An 18,181-nucleotide genomic window follows, 5' to 3' on the forward strand; every position below is an offset into this window, starting at 1 on the left:
AGTTTTAATTTTTAAATTTTATTATAATTTTTTGTATACATTTTTTAAACAAATATAATTTTACCCTTGAAAATAATCACACACATAACTAATATTTTTTAACAAAAATTATAAAAGAGTTGACAGATAACTCTAGACATAAAATAAAAATTTTAATCTTTTATTGACACAAATTAAAATTCATATCTTCCACACACATGTGTATTATTAATTTATTATAGATCTTTACCTAAATTTTACACTTCAATATGTTGCTTAAATCTTTGTAGTCTTTACCCCAATGATACGAAAGTGAACAAAATTATTGAATTTGATATAAAAAGAAATCTCTCTCTCTCTCTCACAGAGTCTCTCTCCCAGCTGGTGTGGTTCAATTATCATCATCAACCACAATCCTCTCCTCTTAAGCTTTGTATCTCTAGCTATAATGGGTTCGAGCAGCAGTCGACTGGGGTCGCGCCCATCTCGGCCCCGAGTCAATCGCACCACCAATCGTTCCATACTCTCCTCTCTCGTCTGTGGTGGCTCCTGGTCACGTGCTACTTACGAGGTACCTCCTCCTCTTCTTCTTCACCATCATCGTCCACTAAAACCCATTTGTCTTTTAATTCAATCATCAATACCCATTTTTGGATTTCTTTTCATTTTTACCTATTTGTGTGCAAAATTCGATTTTTATTGGTTTCTGGTGGTTTTGGGATTCGATCATTTGGTGCAAAAGATCGGTACCTATATGGTAATCGTGTGGGAAACCATATCCTAAGTGAAAATTTAGAAGCCGTTTAGGCTTCCTTTTTTTTTTTTTTTCTTCTTACATAATTTTTTGGGGCTTATTTTCCTCAATTTGAAAAAAGATATGGGATTTGACCAGCTGATGCAGAAGATTACCCCCGTGCTCGGTAATATCGTAATTATTCAGTCATTTTGAATTTTGCTATACCATACCTGTAAATGTGCATATTGGTGTTGATTAAAAAGTTGCTCATTAAGTTATCATGTTGTTGGAAAAACTGGGGAATTTAATTGACGGCTCGAGTTGCTATTGTTTTTATCTTTACATTTGTTCAGGTTCAATAAAACTATCTTGAATAAAGAAAAAGGGTTAAACCAAGTATTTTTAGGGTCTTAACTATGTTAGTTATTATTTTTTCAAAAAGAAAAGAAAACAAAATGACCTTTATTGATGATCCCCAATAAGTGGTCAGTGGGATGCTCATAGAAATTGGTTGGAGATGGTTTGAATACAATCAAATAACTCAAAGGTCAAGGTCCTTAATGGTGTGGAACACCTTTTAAAATGATTATACTCGAGTAACTTATCTTCTTGAGCTAGGAATTAGTCATAGTACTGATGTAGTCATGTGAAGTAGAATGTTGTTATTATTATTCACTTGTTCTCCAGAGATGGAGAAGATTTCAAAAAGTTTGGATGAATAATGATATTGTGAAAATATGAGAAGATTCTACTGTGCAGGTCCATTGTTATGCATAGGAGACCTCAATGTGAGCGTATTAGATTACAAACATCGACTGATTTTCTTAGGTGTTTTTTCTGCAGATGGAAGATCATCCAGTTGAGTGTCTTGTGAAATATGCAGAGCATTGTGATCGGGATATCACTCAAGTCCAAAACTCCACAGAGGGAACTTCATTGGTCTCCAGTACAGGCCCCAGTACTGAAATTGCATCGTCATCTGAAAGCATTGTTGCAGCCAGTCAGGATACCTATTTTGAAGAAGGTTTAAGAAGTGTTGGTACAAGTAATCAGGGGAAGCGCTTGTCCAAAAGTAAAGAGCTAATATCTCCTCATCAGGTAAGTGCTGATTGTAGTCATGATGAATCTCGTAGGGATAATAGTGCTACAGCTAGTACTTCGTTTAAAGAACAACAATCTTCAGACCCAGTCTCTTTGAATTGTTCGGCCAATGTGGATGCAGTCAATGGCATTGATAATTCAGCAGACAAGAATGTATCTCAGACCTGTCCTGAGGTTATGCATCCAAGTAGTTCATCTCCTCAAGGGATAGGGAATTCCGGTTCTGAGGAAGTGCCTGTTGAGAATCATGTGGCTGAAGCAATGGTTGCCCATAGCTCTAATGCTGATACTGATTCTGCTCGTGTTTCTGAAATACCATTATCTTTTCACTCACTTGGAAATGATTCCCTTCGAGAGGCAATACCTCCTGGTTTAGGATTCCTTGTGTCCAATAGGGAACGAGGCCAGGAAGATGGAAGCGTTCTTCATGTCGATGTCATGAGTATTTCTTCCAACTTTTTGTCGAGTAGCAATGCTGATGCAAGTAGTCGTGAGGCCAGAAGGAATGGTAGACGACTTTTTTGGGATGCATTCTCAAGACGCAGTTCCAGGCGGTTTATTGATTCCCCAACCATTCTTTTCTCTTCTGATGATAATGAGGATCTAGGATTTCATGACAGATGGCTGCTTGGTTTGAGTGGTGATTTTTTCAATGATGGCATTGGAGCTGATTCTGGTTACCAGGGCAATAGAATTCCCAACTCGCGTGAACGACGGCGGCATTCTAGATCCGAGGTGATATTTTAGAACATTAAAAATGTTATGATGTTGTTTCAATTATGTGGCTTAAATTGGATCTGAAAATTGGATTTTTTTGGACTCTTCAGTGCCTTTCATTTGGAAAATTTTTGGGTCTTATGGGCATGAAGTGTATATAAGTGTTCATTTATATTGATATTTGCATTTACCTACATATCATATAGCAACAGTACTTTTTTATTTCCTTCATAAAGATTGATATCCAGATTTTTTTATGCGGCAGAAGAATCTATAAATTGTAAAATATTTCCTTGGGGGCCTCCTCAATAAATTTTATTGAATTGCATCTGCATGACTCCTTGCAGGTCTGGGAAAGACTTCGCGTTGGCCTTGATGATAATGGTCAGCGCAATACCTCTTGTCCTACAGGAATCCACCCTGGTGGCATGTGCTCATGTGGCTCATTCTTGATGACTGAAGAGTCTAGTACTCGAGCAAGTATATCAAGAATTGTCATGCTTGCTGAAGCTCTATTTGAGGTAACTCTCTTTCCTCAACTGGCATGCTTTTTATTTTTTTTGTACTGTCATGATTATCTCTTTTCATATTTTGCTAACTTCTAAAAACTGCTTACATATTTTTGGCTGCAACCAGTGTAAGTTTCAAGCTTCATTTTTCGTATGCTTATCTTGTATTTGCTTTCACTTTAAAAGATAAATACTTAATGGTTCCAGGAATCTTGTTTGGTAGATTGCACATGTAAAAATAACCATTGATGGTTAATAATGTTAGTGAGGGTATTGATCAATAAGTTCTTTATTTCACCTATGATATCACCATGCAAGTAATCTGATTATGCTTAGAAATTTATTAATTTTTTTCTATGATGTCTTCCGAAATCCATTCATGGCTACATTTTTTCTTATATATATATTTGTGATCTCGTTACTTTTCAGAGTGGTTTATTTTCTATGGGGACATTTCCATGTGTTTTCAATTTCTTATTTAAGTGGTTGTATAGCTTAGCTGATCATTTCTATGCTTAGCATTCCAATATGCTTATGGGTTTAAAGGAATTAGAGATGTGAATGCAGCCTATCCTTTAACATTGTTATTGCAGTAAAATGTCACAGTTTTTACTCTTTCTGCTATTTGGAGATCATATATTGATAATAGCTATGGAGCTCCACCACATAACTTTGTAACATAATTTTGTGTAATATATGATGTGAAGGTTTTGGATGAAATTCATCGCCAACCCGTGTCACTTTCATTATCTATGGTCTCGGTCCCTGCTCCATCATCTGTTGTTGACTCTTTTCCTCTTAAGAGTCACACTAAGGTTGACAAATCGAAGCCTGGGGATGATGTTGAACAGTAAGGCTTATTTAATTTAATTTCTCTGTTGTTTTTCTTGGGGTCTTTTTCTAATTTGTGGAGTAGTTTTTCTTGGCCTTCATTGTTTAACATTTGATCATGGTGAGTTAATAATTGATAGGTGTTTCATCTGCCTCGCTGAGTATGAGGAAGGGGACAAAATTCGAGTTCTTCCCTGCCACCATGAGTATCACATGTCATGTGTCGATAAGTGGCTCAAAGAGATACACGGGTATTGTCATTGCCATCCACTGTTTTTTTCATGATTGTCCATTTTCACATGTTTCATACTGAAAGTATTTCTGTTCTCTCCCCACTTCCTCTTTCCTCCCTCTTACAGAGTTTGTCCACTTTGTCGAGGAGATGTTTGTGAGGGTTCGACTGACTGTTCTGTCTCTAACTCGGAGATATCTTCTGTTTGATATAATTGTACATGGTAATGTAAATAGTGATGGTTCTTCGCTTTTACAATCATGTGTTATTTGTCCTTCAACTAACTTGTATTCTCTTGTTTCTGAATTTTCCACAATCCATATAATGTGGCATCTCTTCCCCTGATGCGGTTTTGTAGTACTTCTCATGATGAGATTCAGAAAAATGAGATATCTGTATCAATGTGTATGTATCTAACGCATCTTGGACACTTCTTTGACGCATCTTTATTATCTTGCCTCGAGCATGCTGCAGGGAAGACATTGGCATTTTTTGGATTTCAATTCTCTGCAGTACTCAGTTTTTATTTGTTTCAATTCTAGTCATGTTTTAATAATTTAAGGTTTATGGATCCATTAATGTGATCTTATACACACCGAAAAAGTGTTGTCATTAGCCCACTACAACCAAACAAAAGAAAAAGTGTGTCATTTTCTTTTTCTCACACCCTTAAATGAAGATGAGGAAGTTTAAGCTATAAAAACACAAGTTTCGTTGAGATGAATCCCATGAGAGTCAAATTCCAAATAACAGGGAGGTATTACATTGCCTACATTTACAAGTCAAACATAGAGTTTGAATTACTTGGAGAGCAGAGTTCTTTCAAAGTTAACACATTAAGGAATTTCGCAATCAAAATACATCAATAAACTATACCATACTCTAAGAAAGGGCATTAAACATAAAATATATAAGTCCCTGCTCTCATCAATAGCCATGACCTGGGATCCAGAAGGGATTCTGGTCTTGGGTAAAAGCTGGTTTAGATCTCAGGTTACTACCATTGCTAGGGGTATGATCATCACAGAAGGGATTAGTTTCATGGAACTTCGAATTGCCACTGCTATGGTATGAATGATCTCGGGGAGCAAAGAGATTCGGGTGACAATTCTCCTCGTCGTCATGGAATGTTGTCCATCGCGCTGAATTCATACCATGTTTCTCTCTTGCTGCATTTCTCAAGCTCTCCATCTCCCCAACATGGTCCTTGAATTCTTTTTTCACCACATCCAAAACAACATCACCGTACCGATCACACCATGACCTTCAAAACCAAAAAACAAAAAGAAGTATAAGGGTGATGATAAAAAGAAAGAAATGCGACTGAGCTGAATGTTAGTTACCAAGAGAAACCAAAACACCTATAATTGTAATTGTCCACACACTAAGGCATGAAAAAGTTAAGTGAGGTTTGTTTTCTTTTAGATTACTTGCATGCTTAGATATAGATTCTTTACAGCCACAAAGAGAAAAGGTTTGCTCACTTGGGAAAGAATTTCTTCAGGTCAGCCTTGTCTACAGGAAGCTTGGTGGAAATTGCTTCAATTTGGTCATTCCTGATTAAGTCACAAGAATCAAACTCATATATTTGTGAAAGAGAGATTGATTTTCAATACCAATGCACACACAACAAAGTCACCAAAAATCAGATATGGGTCTGATAGTGAAGGCTTACGAAAATTGAAGACTTGGATTAGTAGTGCAAAGCTCTGTCTGAATTCTTGACAGCTCCTTCTTTATCTTCTCCCCCAAAACCTTGAGATTATAAAAGTGACCAAGATTCAATTTCAGCTCAAGCTTCAAATATAAATCAACGATCAAGAAATTCAACGATTTCAAACCTTATCAATGAAGAAATCAGAAGGAGACCCATCTGCAAGCAGCTTCCTTTTTATAAGCTTTGTGTCTGGTCCTTCACCCATGGGGCTCGAGACAAGCTTCAAGTGTACCTCACTGTCAGATTTTTCATTAAGAGGCAGGGGAGTTGTCTCATCCTCTGAGTCACTTCTCTTCCATTTCTTGAATCCATCAAAACCCCATTGCTTTTTTGCTGATTTTGAAGGTGTTTGATCGTATTGAGGACCATTCTCACCACCTCCAACACCATCCCATTGCTTTTTGGCTGATTTTGAAGGTGTTTGATCACATTTAGGACCATGTTCACCACCTCCAACACCATGTCCCTCCTTGTGTTCTCTCTGAAACAGATTCCTAAATGGTTTCCGCCTTGTTCTCTCTGTGCTGCCACTTTCTTTCACAGGCTCCGATGGCAAGCTTTCGGGCATGAGAATCGATCTTGTTTCTTTTGACTCAGCCACATCGAATATGCTCCTGTCTTCTCTGTTCTTCCCCGGTTTGTAAGGTGATACAAAGCCCAAAACTGAGGCTGCTCCTTTAATTTGCTTCATTGCCGAGCCATGCTTGTGCTTATTCTTCGAATTCGAGCTCTCTTTGCTAAGCAAGCATTTCTCATCCTTCAAGTCAATGACAGACCACTCCTCTTCTGTATTCTCTTTTGGGTCTTTAGGTGGCCCTGCAACAATTACATCTCTAGCCTCAATCTCAGCTCCTTGCACTGCTAATCGTTGCAGCAACGGTCTCTTCGAAGAATGGTACTCATCTGCAGATATGCATTTGGCATACAAGAGTTCCTAAAAATTTAAAACCCCATTAATTAACAATTCCCTAAGTTTGGTTACATGGAAAACTAAGAAAGAAAAAACAAATGAAACCAAAGAAAAGAAAGACTGGTTTACCTGCAAGAACAGCAACTTATCTCTCAATATAACTGGTTGTTCATGTTCAGTAGGAGAGGCGATGAGGGTGTCAAGCAAATGCGAGCGGAAAGCTGAGACCTCAGTCTCAGCCAAAATGCCTTCTTTGTGAAGACCCATCAAGTTCAGCATCTGGTGAAAGGAATCCTGCTGCCATTTGAGGTTATCTGATTGCAGCTTCGAGAGCTTGTGTTCTGCGGCCGGCAAGCGCCGTTTCTTGAAGCTGAAAGGAAGAATGGTCTTGCATAAGGAGGTGACTGAGTCATGGAGAGTGGAGTAGTATGTGGGTGCGTATGAGTACACCATTCTTGAAATTCTGGATCTTTGATGTGAATTGCCAAATGGGTTCAACAGAGATCGGATGTTTGTGCAAGTAGCCAGAACTGTGATTTTGATTTTCTTTGGTTTTGGTTTGTGGGTATTGTTTGTAAATTGAAAGACAGACTGTTTGTGTGAACCTTTTGTGGGTTTAGAGGTTGAGTTCAGATTTTGAATTTGGAAGGCGGAAAACGGTCACTAGAGGAACTAGCCGTTGCGGAGGGTCTTAAAAAGGCAAATACCACAAGGTGGCAAAATAGTGAAGTACGCAGTGGATGAAACGCGGTCGTTTTGATGGTTTCCCTTGGTATCGCTTTAAACAGTGTTTAAGATTAGAGATGATTTTGTCTATTCTTATTCTTTGGCAGCAGACATGTTGCTCTTAATAAGATTTAAGAATAAGAATAAAGTGTGAGATCTCATATTCAATTAATAATTAAAATGAGTCAGTTTAAATATTAATTGGAATATTTAAAATGAGTATTTTTGAAGGGTTTAACCTTTTAAGTATTAATTTTTTCTAATTACTTCTGAGGACAAAAAACGCATTTATTTTAACTGGAAATACACCATATTACAAAGTCAAGCTAAATGACATTTATGCACTATTATGGTTGAGAAAATTTTTGAGCTACAGATTTATCTAATTTTTGTCTTAGAGCTTAACTGTGTGACTAGTTGGTCTTGTGATTAAGAAAATTACATTTCCTGTCCTTCTAATTAACAACTAAAACTACAAACCCCATATCTAAGTATCAAGTTTTGGTTAAACCAAACAGGTGAAAATATAAGAGTCCTAATGATCATGCTGTCTTAGTCTTTTGTTTGCTATGGCGTGCAATGTCTCAGTCACATAAGAACAATTTGAAAGGTTTTGGACTCTTGTGTCATTCACTCCATTCACAAAGAAAGAGAATGAACACATAATCAAAACTAATTATACCGAACTAATCATCTATCAATCAATCATCAAGAGTCATGACAAAGATTAGGGACCGATATGGTAGTGATCTCCAGCTAGCCAGTGACACAGAAAAGCTGGGTGCATGTGGGAGGAAAGAAGAAAATTATATCCAAATTATGATGTCATACTTATCAATGTCAAGTTCTTTGCAATATATCCCAACCTTGGATATGAATCATGTGATATAGAAAACCCAAATACATATAAGGTAGAATTATCTCTTTCTAGAATTAAACTTATTGAACAAGGGCCAATATGAGAGTTGATGATTCATGATTCTTAAAGAAGAAAATGACATTTCACCTTCATTCGAAGTATCATATAATGTTGCAGCACCTGTAATGACTTTTTATGATTTTGATTTAATTACAACAATAATTCATTGTTATAATATTATCTACCATCCACCTTTTTTTTTTGGCCACTTTACCATCCACCTTTTTATCTACCATCCACCTTAATTAGAAGCCAATATGGCAATATCATTTAATTAAATGATTAGTGCGACCTCAAATAATTTTCCCACCAAGCAAGAGAAAGGACCAAGACAGCAAAGACTGAACTTGTTCCTTACCCACTTGTCACATGAGTGGACTAGTGCATTATCTGAAATTCAATTTCAAGGTGGGGGAAAAGAATAGACAGATAGCGATGTGTAGTGCAACTAGATTTATTCACTTCTTTCACACATTTAAGTATTGTTTGTAAAAGGCCACATGAGGCCAACTATAAAGTGCATATGTTAAACTCATGGACCTAACTCGCCTTAAAAAATCAACTTGTAAGGAGAGGATTGTCCAAGGCTTATATAGTGCACAATCCAACCATATCATAGCGATGTAGGATATTTAACACCTTCTCTCAACGCCAAAGTTGGGCCCACTACTACATGAATGAACTCCATTAAATGAGAATCCAAATGCCACATAGCAAACTCAACCAATTTCAGAATATATCGGATCATTATTGGATACATTGGGTCAACAAGATTTAGTTAGGCCTAATTAATGCCAAAGAATACGAACCATCGGCTCTAATACCATGTAAAAGCCCACATGAGACCAACTATAAAGTGCATATGTTTAAAGCCATGAGCCTAACTCATCCTCAAAAATCGGCTTGTAAGGAGAGAATTGCCCAAGACTTATATAGTGCACAATTCAATCATATCATGACAATGTGTGATATTTAACATCCTCAAATAAAATCACTTTTGTCCACCATCCTACCCTTTTTTTTTTTGGCTGCCACCATCCAACCTTGAAGGGTAGAAGAAGACAACAATCTCTCTCACACACAGAATTGGAATCGTGCATGGAAGGGTGACTTTTAGTGGGTTTATACCTAACAACATGTTGCAGCTCCTAATTAGCTTTGTATATTCTCATTTTATACATATTTACTGTTTTTTTTTTTGTCTGAAAGAAACTTCATTAAAGAAAGGCAAACAGCAAGGGCAAAGCCCAAACAAGAAAAATAAAGAGCAAAGAAACACAGAACATAAAAGCCGGCCAACCCAAAAAGGCAGAGGACACTAAAAACAAATGCTAGGGAACAAAAACTACCCAAGCCAAACCATACAGAACAAAGAAAACCAAATAAGAAGTAAACACCAAATAATGTATGGATATTTAATATTGAAAGACAAGTAATCGCTTGTTCGTTTAACAATAGATGCAATCACACCAAGTGCAAGTAAGTTGGGAATCATAGATATATCAAATTTGCTTAATACAGGCTTTGATCTTTGAAATTACCAACCATATATATAGATAGAGTATTTACTCACACAAACACTTCTTGCCTAGTTTTCACTTCAACAAAACCATATGGTAGGTTACAACTTACAAGCTAATAAGCACCACAAAGTTAATGACCAATACAAAGAGAGTGAAATAATTACTATTAGGAGACTATCCCCATTCTGCAACAAGGGCAATGAGCATTGTTCTCTAGCCATGGAACCATACACCCAGAATGGAACCTATGTGCACAGGGCAGGTGCACCAGGGTCTCACCTGGCCTGAACCCTTCCAGGCACACAGCACACTCATCTTGGTCTGAGGCCTTCCAGCTCAATTTGGCCCACCTAAACCTCCTTAACCCACTCTTCTTTGATCCATACACTTCTCTCTGCAACTCCCCCAGCACCATAGATCTTCCATCATCCACACATCTCAATCCTTCTCTCTTACTATTGTGCCTAAATTCATCACATATATAAACAAAACATATCAGTCATAACTCATAAGTATTGTGAATTTGTAACAAGCAACCAATGTGTGTGTGTGTGTCAAAAGACTCACATGTCACATTGTCACATGTTAGCAAGAACCATATTGGTTAATTTTGCTCTTTACCTTCTGGGTTCTGATTTTCTTTGTGTTCTCAATCTTTCATCTAATCTCTCTTTGGCTTCTCTGGCTTCCACTCCTAGCTTCTCATCCAGGTGTGCTTGGTTCAATATGCTCCTTTGCTTTGTTTTTTAAATGATTTATAATTAGGACATAATGATCCCAAAATAAGAAGAGAAAAAAAATGGTGTTCTGTATTGTGTGGCAGAAGGAGATCAGATAGCACCTACCAGTGAAGAGGTTGAGGTGTGGTGGGTTTCATGGTTGCTAGCATACAAACAAAAAGATGAGCGCCTGGTCCAGCCATGTGTGGCCAAACATGGTGAGTCTCCGCTTTGATGGACTCGTCTCCTTCGAGCACATTCCACACCAGGAAGCATCCCAGCCATTGATTGCAGCTCCAAATTAAAACAGAACAAAAACAGAAAAGCAAGTATATATTTCTCTTATGAACTACCCATCTTTTCCAACATGAGAAGCAGCCTGAAATGATTGAGGAAGAGGCAAATTATAAGGAGCAATGATGACCCATATGATGGAAAAGCAAGAAGACGGTAAATCTTAAAAGTTAAAAAGACAGTTCCATTGAAAAAGGACAATATTTGTATATTTGATTGTATTAATTACTTACATGTACAAGAAATATATAGGAAGAAGGCAGTAGTCAAAACAGCTGATTGAAATTAAGATGATGATAGTGGTGGCAGACAAAAGAGGGTCCATACCATTGATGGTTGCTTAAACAATCTGCATCAGTCATCTTCAGCTAGCCTCTCTCTCTCTCTCTCTTATCAATTATGTGAGTGAGAGCTTAAAGAAAAGTAAAAGAAGCTGTTCATGAGAAAATAAACAAATAAAAAGGTGAGAATGTGGGAAAGGGAATGGAAAGGGTGAGGAAGTTTCAGTGAAACTTCAGCCTCAGCCATCCAAGTCTAAGTCCAACCAGGTCCTCAAATGAGACACTACTCTGACCAGAAAACCTGGACTTGGGTAAAGGTTGGGTACAAGGTACAAGGGTGAGCCACGTGACCAACCAACTCTCCTTTGGCTTGAACCAATGAACCCCACTTGACTTGGCATTTGGGTTGGTTTGGTTGGTTTTGGTTCACTGCAATTTCCCTTTATATTTGGGCTTGGGGTGCCTTATTTTTGGCTTTTTTAGCTCAGTTCACACCTTGCAAGCACTCACTTACAAGATCTTGTCCTAATATTAAACATTATGACCTCGATGCGATGCTCGTTTGATGCATTTGATATAATTAGATAAGATAAATTATTAAATTCATGTGTATTCAAAAAAGAAATTTCTAACTTGAAGGAATAAAATGTATTAAGATGAATTAATTAATAATCATCATGGGAGACTTATCCCTTTCAAATTCCCTAAAAAATGATGAGATTAAATAATCTTTTTTTTTTTTTTTCATATTCTTCATTTAAGTTAGAAGACACTATTTATATTCTTTTTTGAATACACATAAAATTAACTATTTATCATATCTAATCATATTTTATATATATCATGTGTGTAATGTATACATGTAAAGTTTCAATTTTTTTCCACTTCTGCAATATTTTAGTGCAGAGGATTTGGACAATGATTCGTATTAGTGCACCATGTGAGCTGCAGAGAAGGGGGTCAAGTTAAAGAGCAGAACGAGGATTCCGGTGATCATATAAACTGATATTAAATTCGACCAATGTATTATTTCCCAATAAATTATTGCGAATGGAATATCCCCAAATCTCACCCAAGTCACCTTTCTTGATTGGCAAAAAGAATTGAAACCAACCAGGTCATCATAACACTATGAAATACCTGCTGAGTTGGAGCCCACATTCAAGTTTGGGCCCTGGCTTCATCAAATAAATATTATCAGATTGGGCTTTCTTTGGGAATGTACACATACAAAAAACTTGGCCCAGCCCATATCTGATTTAAGTGGACTTGAAAATTTTGATCATCCCTTTCAAAAACTAGATGGGCCTTTCTATTCACACCCAATTCCTCTCCACTCCCAAGTCCAAAACCAATCACTTGATCGTCATGCACATTCTGTGGGCCATTAATTCATTCTTCTTTATATAATCAACCAATAATCTACATCTAGAGATTAGTTGACAGTTAATATAGCATGGTTATGTAAGTTTAATGCTGAAACTTAAAACTGGTCATGCTATAATCACTGATTCTTAAAAATTTAATTTAGTAAGAGATAAGAAGAGCATAAGAATTTTTCAGCAAATGGAGTCCAAACAGGTTCCAGCCTCCGGCCAGGTGCCATCTTCACGGAGATAAAGGAAAATAAAAAACTAAAAAAGCGACAACCTCTGAAACTCTTCGAATTCTGATGTCCATCGGGTAAAAGACCAAAAACACCCTCCGCATCCCCACAAATCCGGGACCTCAACAACTTCGCTCTCTCTCACGTTCCCACAATCTCCGACTCTCATTCCTCAACCCTCCGAAGCTTGGGTGTCCTGATCCGTCATTTCACCACCAACCCTCTTAATTAGTATATATACACCCTAAACCCAAACACAATCCGCTCTCTAATTCCATCATTAACAACCTAATTAAGCACCGATATCGAATTATCGATGGGTTAGAGAGAGCCGAAATGGAGGAGCCGATTTCCCCAACAACCCTGAAGCAAAGGCTGAGGTCCTCTCTCTGCCTCATCCCCGCTTGCTTGGTCCCCAAGGGGGCCCACCACAGCCACCACCACCACAACCACCACCAACACGCCGTCACCGCCCCCACCACTCCCCAAGGCACCACCGCCAGAGATCTTAGCCTCCTACGGACATCCTCCTTCTCCCCCTCTGGTAAAACGACGCCGTCTTCACCGTCGTCGTCGCGTCATCACCAGCATCTCCGGTTTCACAGCAACAGCCACCACCAGCATCACAACCACCATTACGAGTTTTCGGAATTGAGGGACAAGTGCAAGAGCTTCATCGGGCGCATGGGAAGACACGGACACCACGGCGGTGGCAGCGGGCGGAGGCACTCGGCTGACTTCAAGTACGACGCGCTCAGCTACTCGCTCAATTTCGATCACCAGGAGACCAACCCCGACGACTTCCCGCTCAGGAGCTTCTCCGCCAGATTGCCGCCTTCGCCGCCTCGCTCCTCCCGAGACTCCGCCGCCACTGCCACCGCCATCGCCACCGCCGCTTCCCCAGCTGCCTCGGCGTCCAATGAGATAACTGCCTGTAGCTGATCATCACCATCATCAGGCCTTATTGCAACCCCAGAGGTTAATTAATTAATAAATTAATAATTAGCTAGGTTTATATGAATTATCAAATGTACATGCATGGTCAACGTACGTACGTGATTTTTCCATAATCAGTTAAAGGTGTGTGTGTGTATATATAGGTGATTAAGTATATATGTTCCTTCATCAAATTGCAGCGCTGCTGGCCTGCTGCATACTTCAACTTTAATTTGCATGCTTTTTATCTTCGTCTTCTTCTTCTTGGGTTTCTTTTAATTTTGTTTTCCATGAAAAATGTTTTTATGCAGGAGCTTAGGAGCTTTTTAGTTTTTGACTCATAATTTGGCAATGTGCATGAACACCCATCCACGTGCCTTCAACCCCTTCCTCTAAATTAATTATTGAAGAGACGAAAAACCAGATTTTAGAGGAAAGAAAGTGAAGAGCGAAAAGATTCAACAAATCCCTGATTGGGCTTATAGACAAATATATAGTATAGTAAGTCTCTTGACTCTTGTTCAGTGGCTTCAAGCCTAGTGCCCGGCCCGTTTGGTTTGCTAGAACTTGTTTCGTAATGGAAATAATAACTTATTCAATTTTTTTAACAACACCTTTATTTTTATTTTTTTTTTGAGGAATTATTTATTATATTATAAAAATTATTCATATATAATGACAATTTCAATTTAAAGTGAAGGATAATTTGATACTAACAACCCATAATAAATGTTTTCCGCGCTAGTCATATATGGATCCAAAATAATTAAATAGTTGTTGTGGGATACTAGGATCTGAGTCGATTTGATGGACTTCCAAAATACGTTATTGCAAACTAATTATACGCAAACATCTATTATATAATACAGTATATGTATACATCTATTATATATCTATTATATGTATATATACAGTATATTTCTATTATATGCCTTTCTTAGTTTTTCTGGTTTTGTTGGTTTCTCTCTGGCTTTTCGTGTCGATCTCTTCTATACGTACGTTGAGGCTATATATCTTAATAACTTGTATGTTCTTATTATCATGTTGAACTTTCTAAAGAGATTGGGAACCTAAAGCATACTCTCTATGACCCAAAGGGATTTGCCCCCATTTGAAGAAGTGACTTTTGGAAAGAGAGAATAATGGTTACCCATATGAAATTAAGTATTGGGAGTTGTATATATTTCAAAATGGATTTACAGTCTCTCCTATGTTGAATAGTAGGTTGATTTGTTAACATTGAACATAGTGGCCGGATGTACACATGAATTAGATATATATATATATTTATAATTTATATAATAGATTTAGTGTATAGAGTAATTAATTGAAAAAGGGATAGGGGCAGATACAAAACACTCTTAATAATAATTAAAATCATTTTTAAAAAAATAGAGGTAGATTGATATGTGTTGCTATCTTTATATTTTTTGTTAAAATGCTAGGGGTGTTTCTCTTCTGCCACTAATATAAGTAGAGCCGTTTATTTTTCGTCACTTTATTTCTAAAAAAAACACAGGGGCGATTTTCAAATTTACGCCTTTATTTTTTTTAAGGCTCAATTACAATTTACCCTACGAACTATAGGGGTGATTTCAGGATGGTCTACAAACAAAAAAATCTTTCAAGCGCATCCACCAACTCTCAGAAATTATGCAACGTTAGTATTTCCATCAACTTTTTCGTTAAGTGCCAGCATGGAATGCCACATGAATTTTTTTTAATGACGTGGAGTGCCACGTGGAATAAAAAAAATTACAAAAACATTTTATAATATTAAAAACTAAAAAAAATTAAAAAAACAAAACAAAAAAAGTTCCCTCACCTCACCTCCCATCCCTCCCACGTCAAGCCACGCAAAAAAAAAAACAATTAAATATTCTTTTCTTCTTCTTCCACCTACAGCAACCCCATGGCCACCTATTTCTTCCTCCCTCCTCCTTTTTCTTTTTCTTTTTCTTCAGCCACTCACACTCACACTCACACACATACCCACCACCCGCCCACCCACCAACTCACACTCTCTACATATCACACCCACACCCACTCGAGCCACTCCCCTTCCCCTTCCCCTTCCCCTTCCTCTTCCCTTTCCCCTTCCCCCTCAACAGTACCATAAAGAACGGCCCCAAACCCTCAGAATCATTTGCAACAAAAGTTCTCTTCTGTATGAATTGCCACCGCCCAACCCACTAAGAACAACTCCACCAAGGTTCTATAACCTGATCCGCGACCACCCACTTCCAAAACCACCACCGACACCGCCAAAACTACCGAGCACAAGTCATAACCAAAACCCCAACTCTATCCACCAACAACAACGTTTTAGGGTTTTATAATTTCTATTGTTGAATGTATATCGTTTTATCACAAGTGGGTTTTCTTTCCATTGGGTTTTTGGTTCCATATTAAAATTGAATAAGAACACAAAAATAGAGAGTGTTTGTGGATAAATCCACATGGATTCAATGGCCAATCACAGACCAACACGTGGCACACCAAGTCCCATTTTTGCTCAGACTCTTTGATGGTCAACTTGGTCAGACCCAGCCATCTATGTCATCATCTCAGCTTAGCAACGCCAACAGCATGTACATATGAGATCGGCTCTTACCTCCGGGTTACCCATGTCCGATCCGAACCGACATTGGGATCCACCAGGAATTCGAGAGATTATCTTTTTCGAACACCATCAGTTCGGCTCAGATCTGGAGATCGTGCTTCGACAATCTTGTCACCACCTGATCATCCCAACCATTGGTTCGGCTCGGCCCGGCCCAATGACCGATCACGATCAGACGTGCTTCGACAATCTTGTCACCACCTGATCATCTCAACCATTGGTTCGGCTCGGCCCGGCCCAATGACCGATCACGATCAGACGTGCTTCGACAATCTTGTCAGCACCTGATCATCTCAACCATTGGTTCGGCTCGGCCCGGACCAATGACCGATCACGATCAGACGTGCTTCGACAATCTTGTCAGCACCTGATCATCTCAACCATTGGTTCGGCTCGGCCCGGACCAATGACCGATCACGATCAGACGTGCTTCGACAATCTTGTCAGCACCTGATCATCTCAACCATTGGTTCGGCTCGGCCCGGCCCAATGACCGATCACGATCAGACGTGCTTCGACAATCTTGTCACCACCTGATCATCTCAACCATTGGTTCGGCTCGGCCCGGCCCAATGACCGATCACGATCAGACGTGCTTCGACAATCTTGTCAGCACCTGATCATCTCAACCATTGGTTCGGCTCGGCCCGGCCCAATGACCGATCACGATCAGACGTGCTTCGACAATCTTGTCACCACCTGATCATCTCAACCATTGGTTCGGCTCGGCCCGGCCCAATGACCGATCACGATCAGACGTGCTTCGACAATCTTGTCAGCACCTGATCATCTCAACCATTGGTTCGGCTCGGCCCGGCCCAATGACCGATCACGATCAGACGTGCTTCGACAATCTTGTCAGCACCTGATCATCTCAACCATTGGCTCGGCTCGGCCCGGACCAATGACCGATCACGATCAGACGTGCTTCGACAATCTTGTCAGCACCTGATCATCTCAACCATTGGTTCGGCTCGGCCCGGACCAATGACCGATCACGATCAGACGTGGATCTCCACGTCACCACATCAACTCAGTCCATTCCATTCCCAGTTCGGATCGGCTCGGCTTTGGTGACCGTCATCTCAAAACCTAGTTGCGGCCGGATTTCACTTGAGGGGATCACTGCACTACCTACCTGATCGGCTTGGCCGACTTGTCTAAATCCGATCCGATCACACATGGGTTTCACGTCTACACGTGAGGACATATGTTCGGATCGGCTCGGCCTCCCACCGCCATCCTAAAGAAGATCACGTTGGGACGAACCGCCATACTCAAGTGCACCTGACGTGACTCTCTGACAGATAAGACATTCCAGCTCACAGCCATGACTATTGGGGCATTCCACTTGATCTTCCATCCTTGCATTCAATGCAGCATTGAATGCAAAGGAGGTGAGTAGCTGTGCATGCTACTAGTTATGACCGAACGCGTGGATCTCTCTCAGCCACTCAATCACATGCAGGTAACTTACTCTCCACACCTTCCCTTGTCTATATAAACCAACTTATATGCACAAAGCCAGGGCCCTCATCCATCCAGCCATCACAAAGCAAACACTTGCACAAACTTTGGCTTACCAAAAACACACTTGGACTTGCTGAGAATAAACCCAGAACATTTGCCTTGTTCTTCCCATTCTCCCAAGTTCATCACATGTTCTTCCTCACTTCCATTCAAACACCATCAAACACACATCACTGACTTCATCATCGGAGCGTGTTTGGCTGGTACCACACCGGTCCATCTCCTTTGATCTTGTGTTTGTCTATAGGAAGATCTCACGTCATCATCCAGCAGGACTTCGGATCAGCCAGGT

At 39.3% G+C, this 18,181-nt stretch overlaps 4 protein-coding genes across 4 annotated transcripts; 2 read left to right on the top strand and 2 right to left on the bottom strand.

The window, feature by feature from the left end:
* The first annotated feature begins 304 nt into the window (after nucleotides 1-304).
* Nucleotides 305-4,535, top strand: LOC147285728 (uncharacterized). The gene is made up of 6 exons (XM_086244335.1): nucleotides 305-550; nucleotides 1,559-2,551; nucleotides 2,881-3,054; nucleotides 3,750-3,892; nucleotides 4,014-4,124; nucleotides 4,233-4,535. Exons 1-6 carry the CDS (start codon nucleotides 428-430, stop codon nucleotides 4,312-4,314), a joined length of 1,626 nt encoding a protein of 541 aa, XP_086100461.1. The 5' UTR covers nucleotides 305-427; the 3' UTR covers nucleotides 4,315-4,535.
* A 312-nt stretch (nucleotides 4,536-4,847) lies between these two features.
* LOC147285729 (uncharacterized) lies at nucleotides 4,848-7,320 on the bottom strand. The gene is made up of 5 exons (XM_086245078.1): nucleotides 6,862-7,320; nucleotides 5,947-6,756; nucleotides 5,781-5,860; nucleotides 5,590-5,661; nucleotides 4,848-5,369 (listed from the first exon to the last, which is right to left on the bottom strand). The coding sequence occupies exons 1-5, from the start codon at nucleotides 7,183-7,185 to the stop codon at nucleotides 5,033-5,035; spliced, it is 1,623 nt and encodes a 540-aa protein (XP_086101204.1). The 5' UTR covers nucleotides 7,186-7,320; the 3' UTR covers nucleotides 4,848-5,032.
* Nucleotides 7,321-9,762: 2,442 nt separating this feature from the next.
* Nucleotides 9,763-11,376, bottom strand: LOC147285730 (RING/U-box superfamily protein). Its single transcript, XM_086244257.1, has 4 exons — nucleotides 11,241-11,376; nucleotides 10,746-10,998; nucleotides 10,522-10,637; nucleotides 9,763-10,364 (listed from the first exon to the last, which is right to left on the bottom strand). The coding sequence occupies exons 2-4, from the start codon at nucleotides 10,902-10,904 to the stop codon at nucleotides 10,067-10,069; spliced, it is 573 nt and encodes a 190-aa protein (XP_086100383.1). The 5' UTR covers nucleotides 10,905-10,998; nucleotides 11,241-11,376; the 3' UTR covers nucleotides 9,763-10,066.
* Nucleotides 11,377-13,136: 1,760 nt separating this feature from the next.
* Nucleotides 13,137-13,742, top strand: LOC147285731 (uncharacterized). The gene has a single exon (XM_086245821.1). It carries the CDS (start codon nucleotides 13,137-13,139, stop codon nucleotides 13,740-13,742), a length of 606 nt encoding a protein of 201 aa, XP_086101947.1.
* Nucleotides 13,743-18,181: the final 4,439 nt, after the last annotated feature.

The sequence above is a fragment of the Dryas octopetala genome, chromosome 5, assembly GCF_963921425.1.
Source record: "Dryas octopetala chromosome 5, drDryOcto1.1, whole genome shotgun sequence".
In the NCBI taxonomy this organism is placed as follows: Eukaryota; Viridiplantae; Streptophyta; class Magnoliopsida; order Rosales; family Rosaceae; genus Dryas; species Dryas octopetala.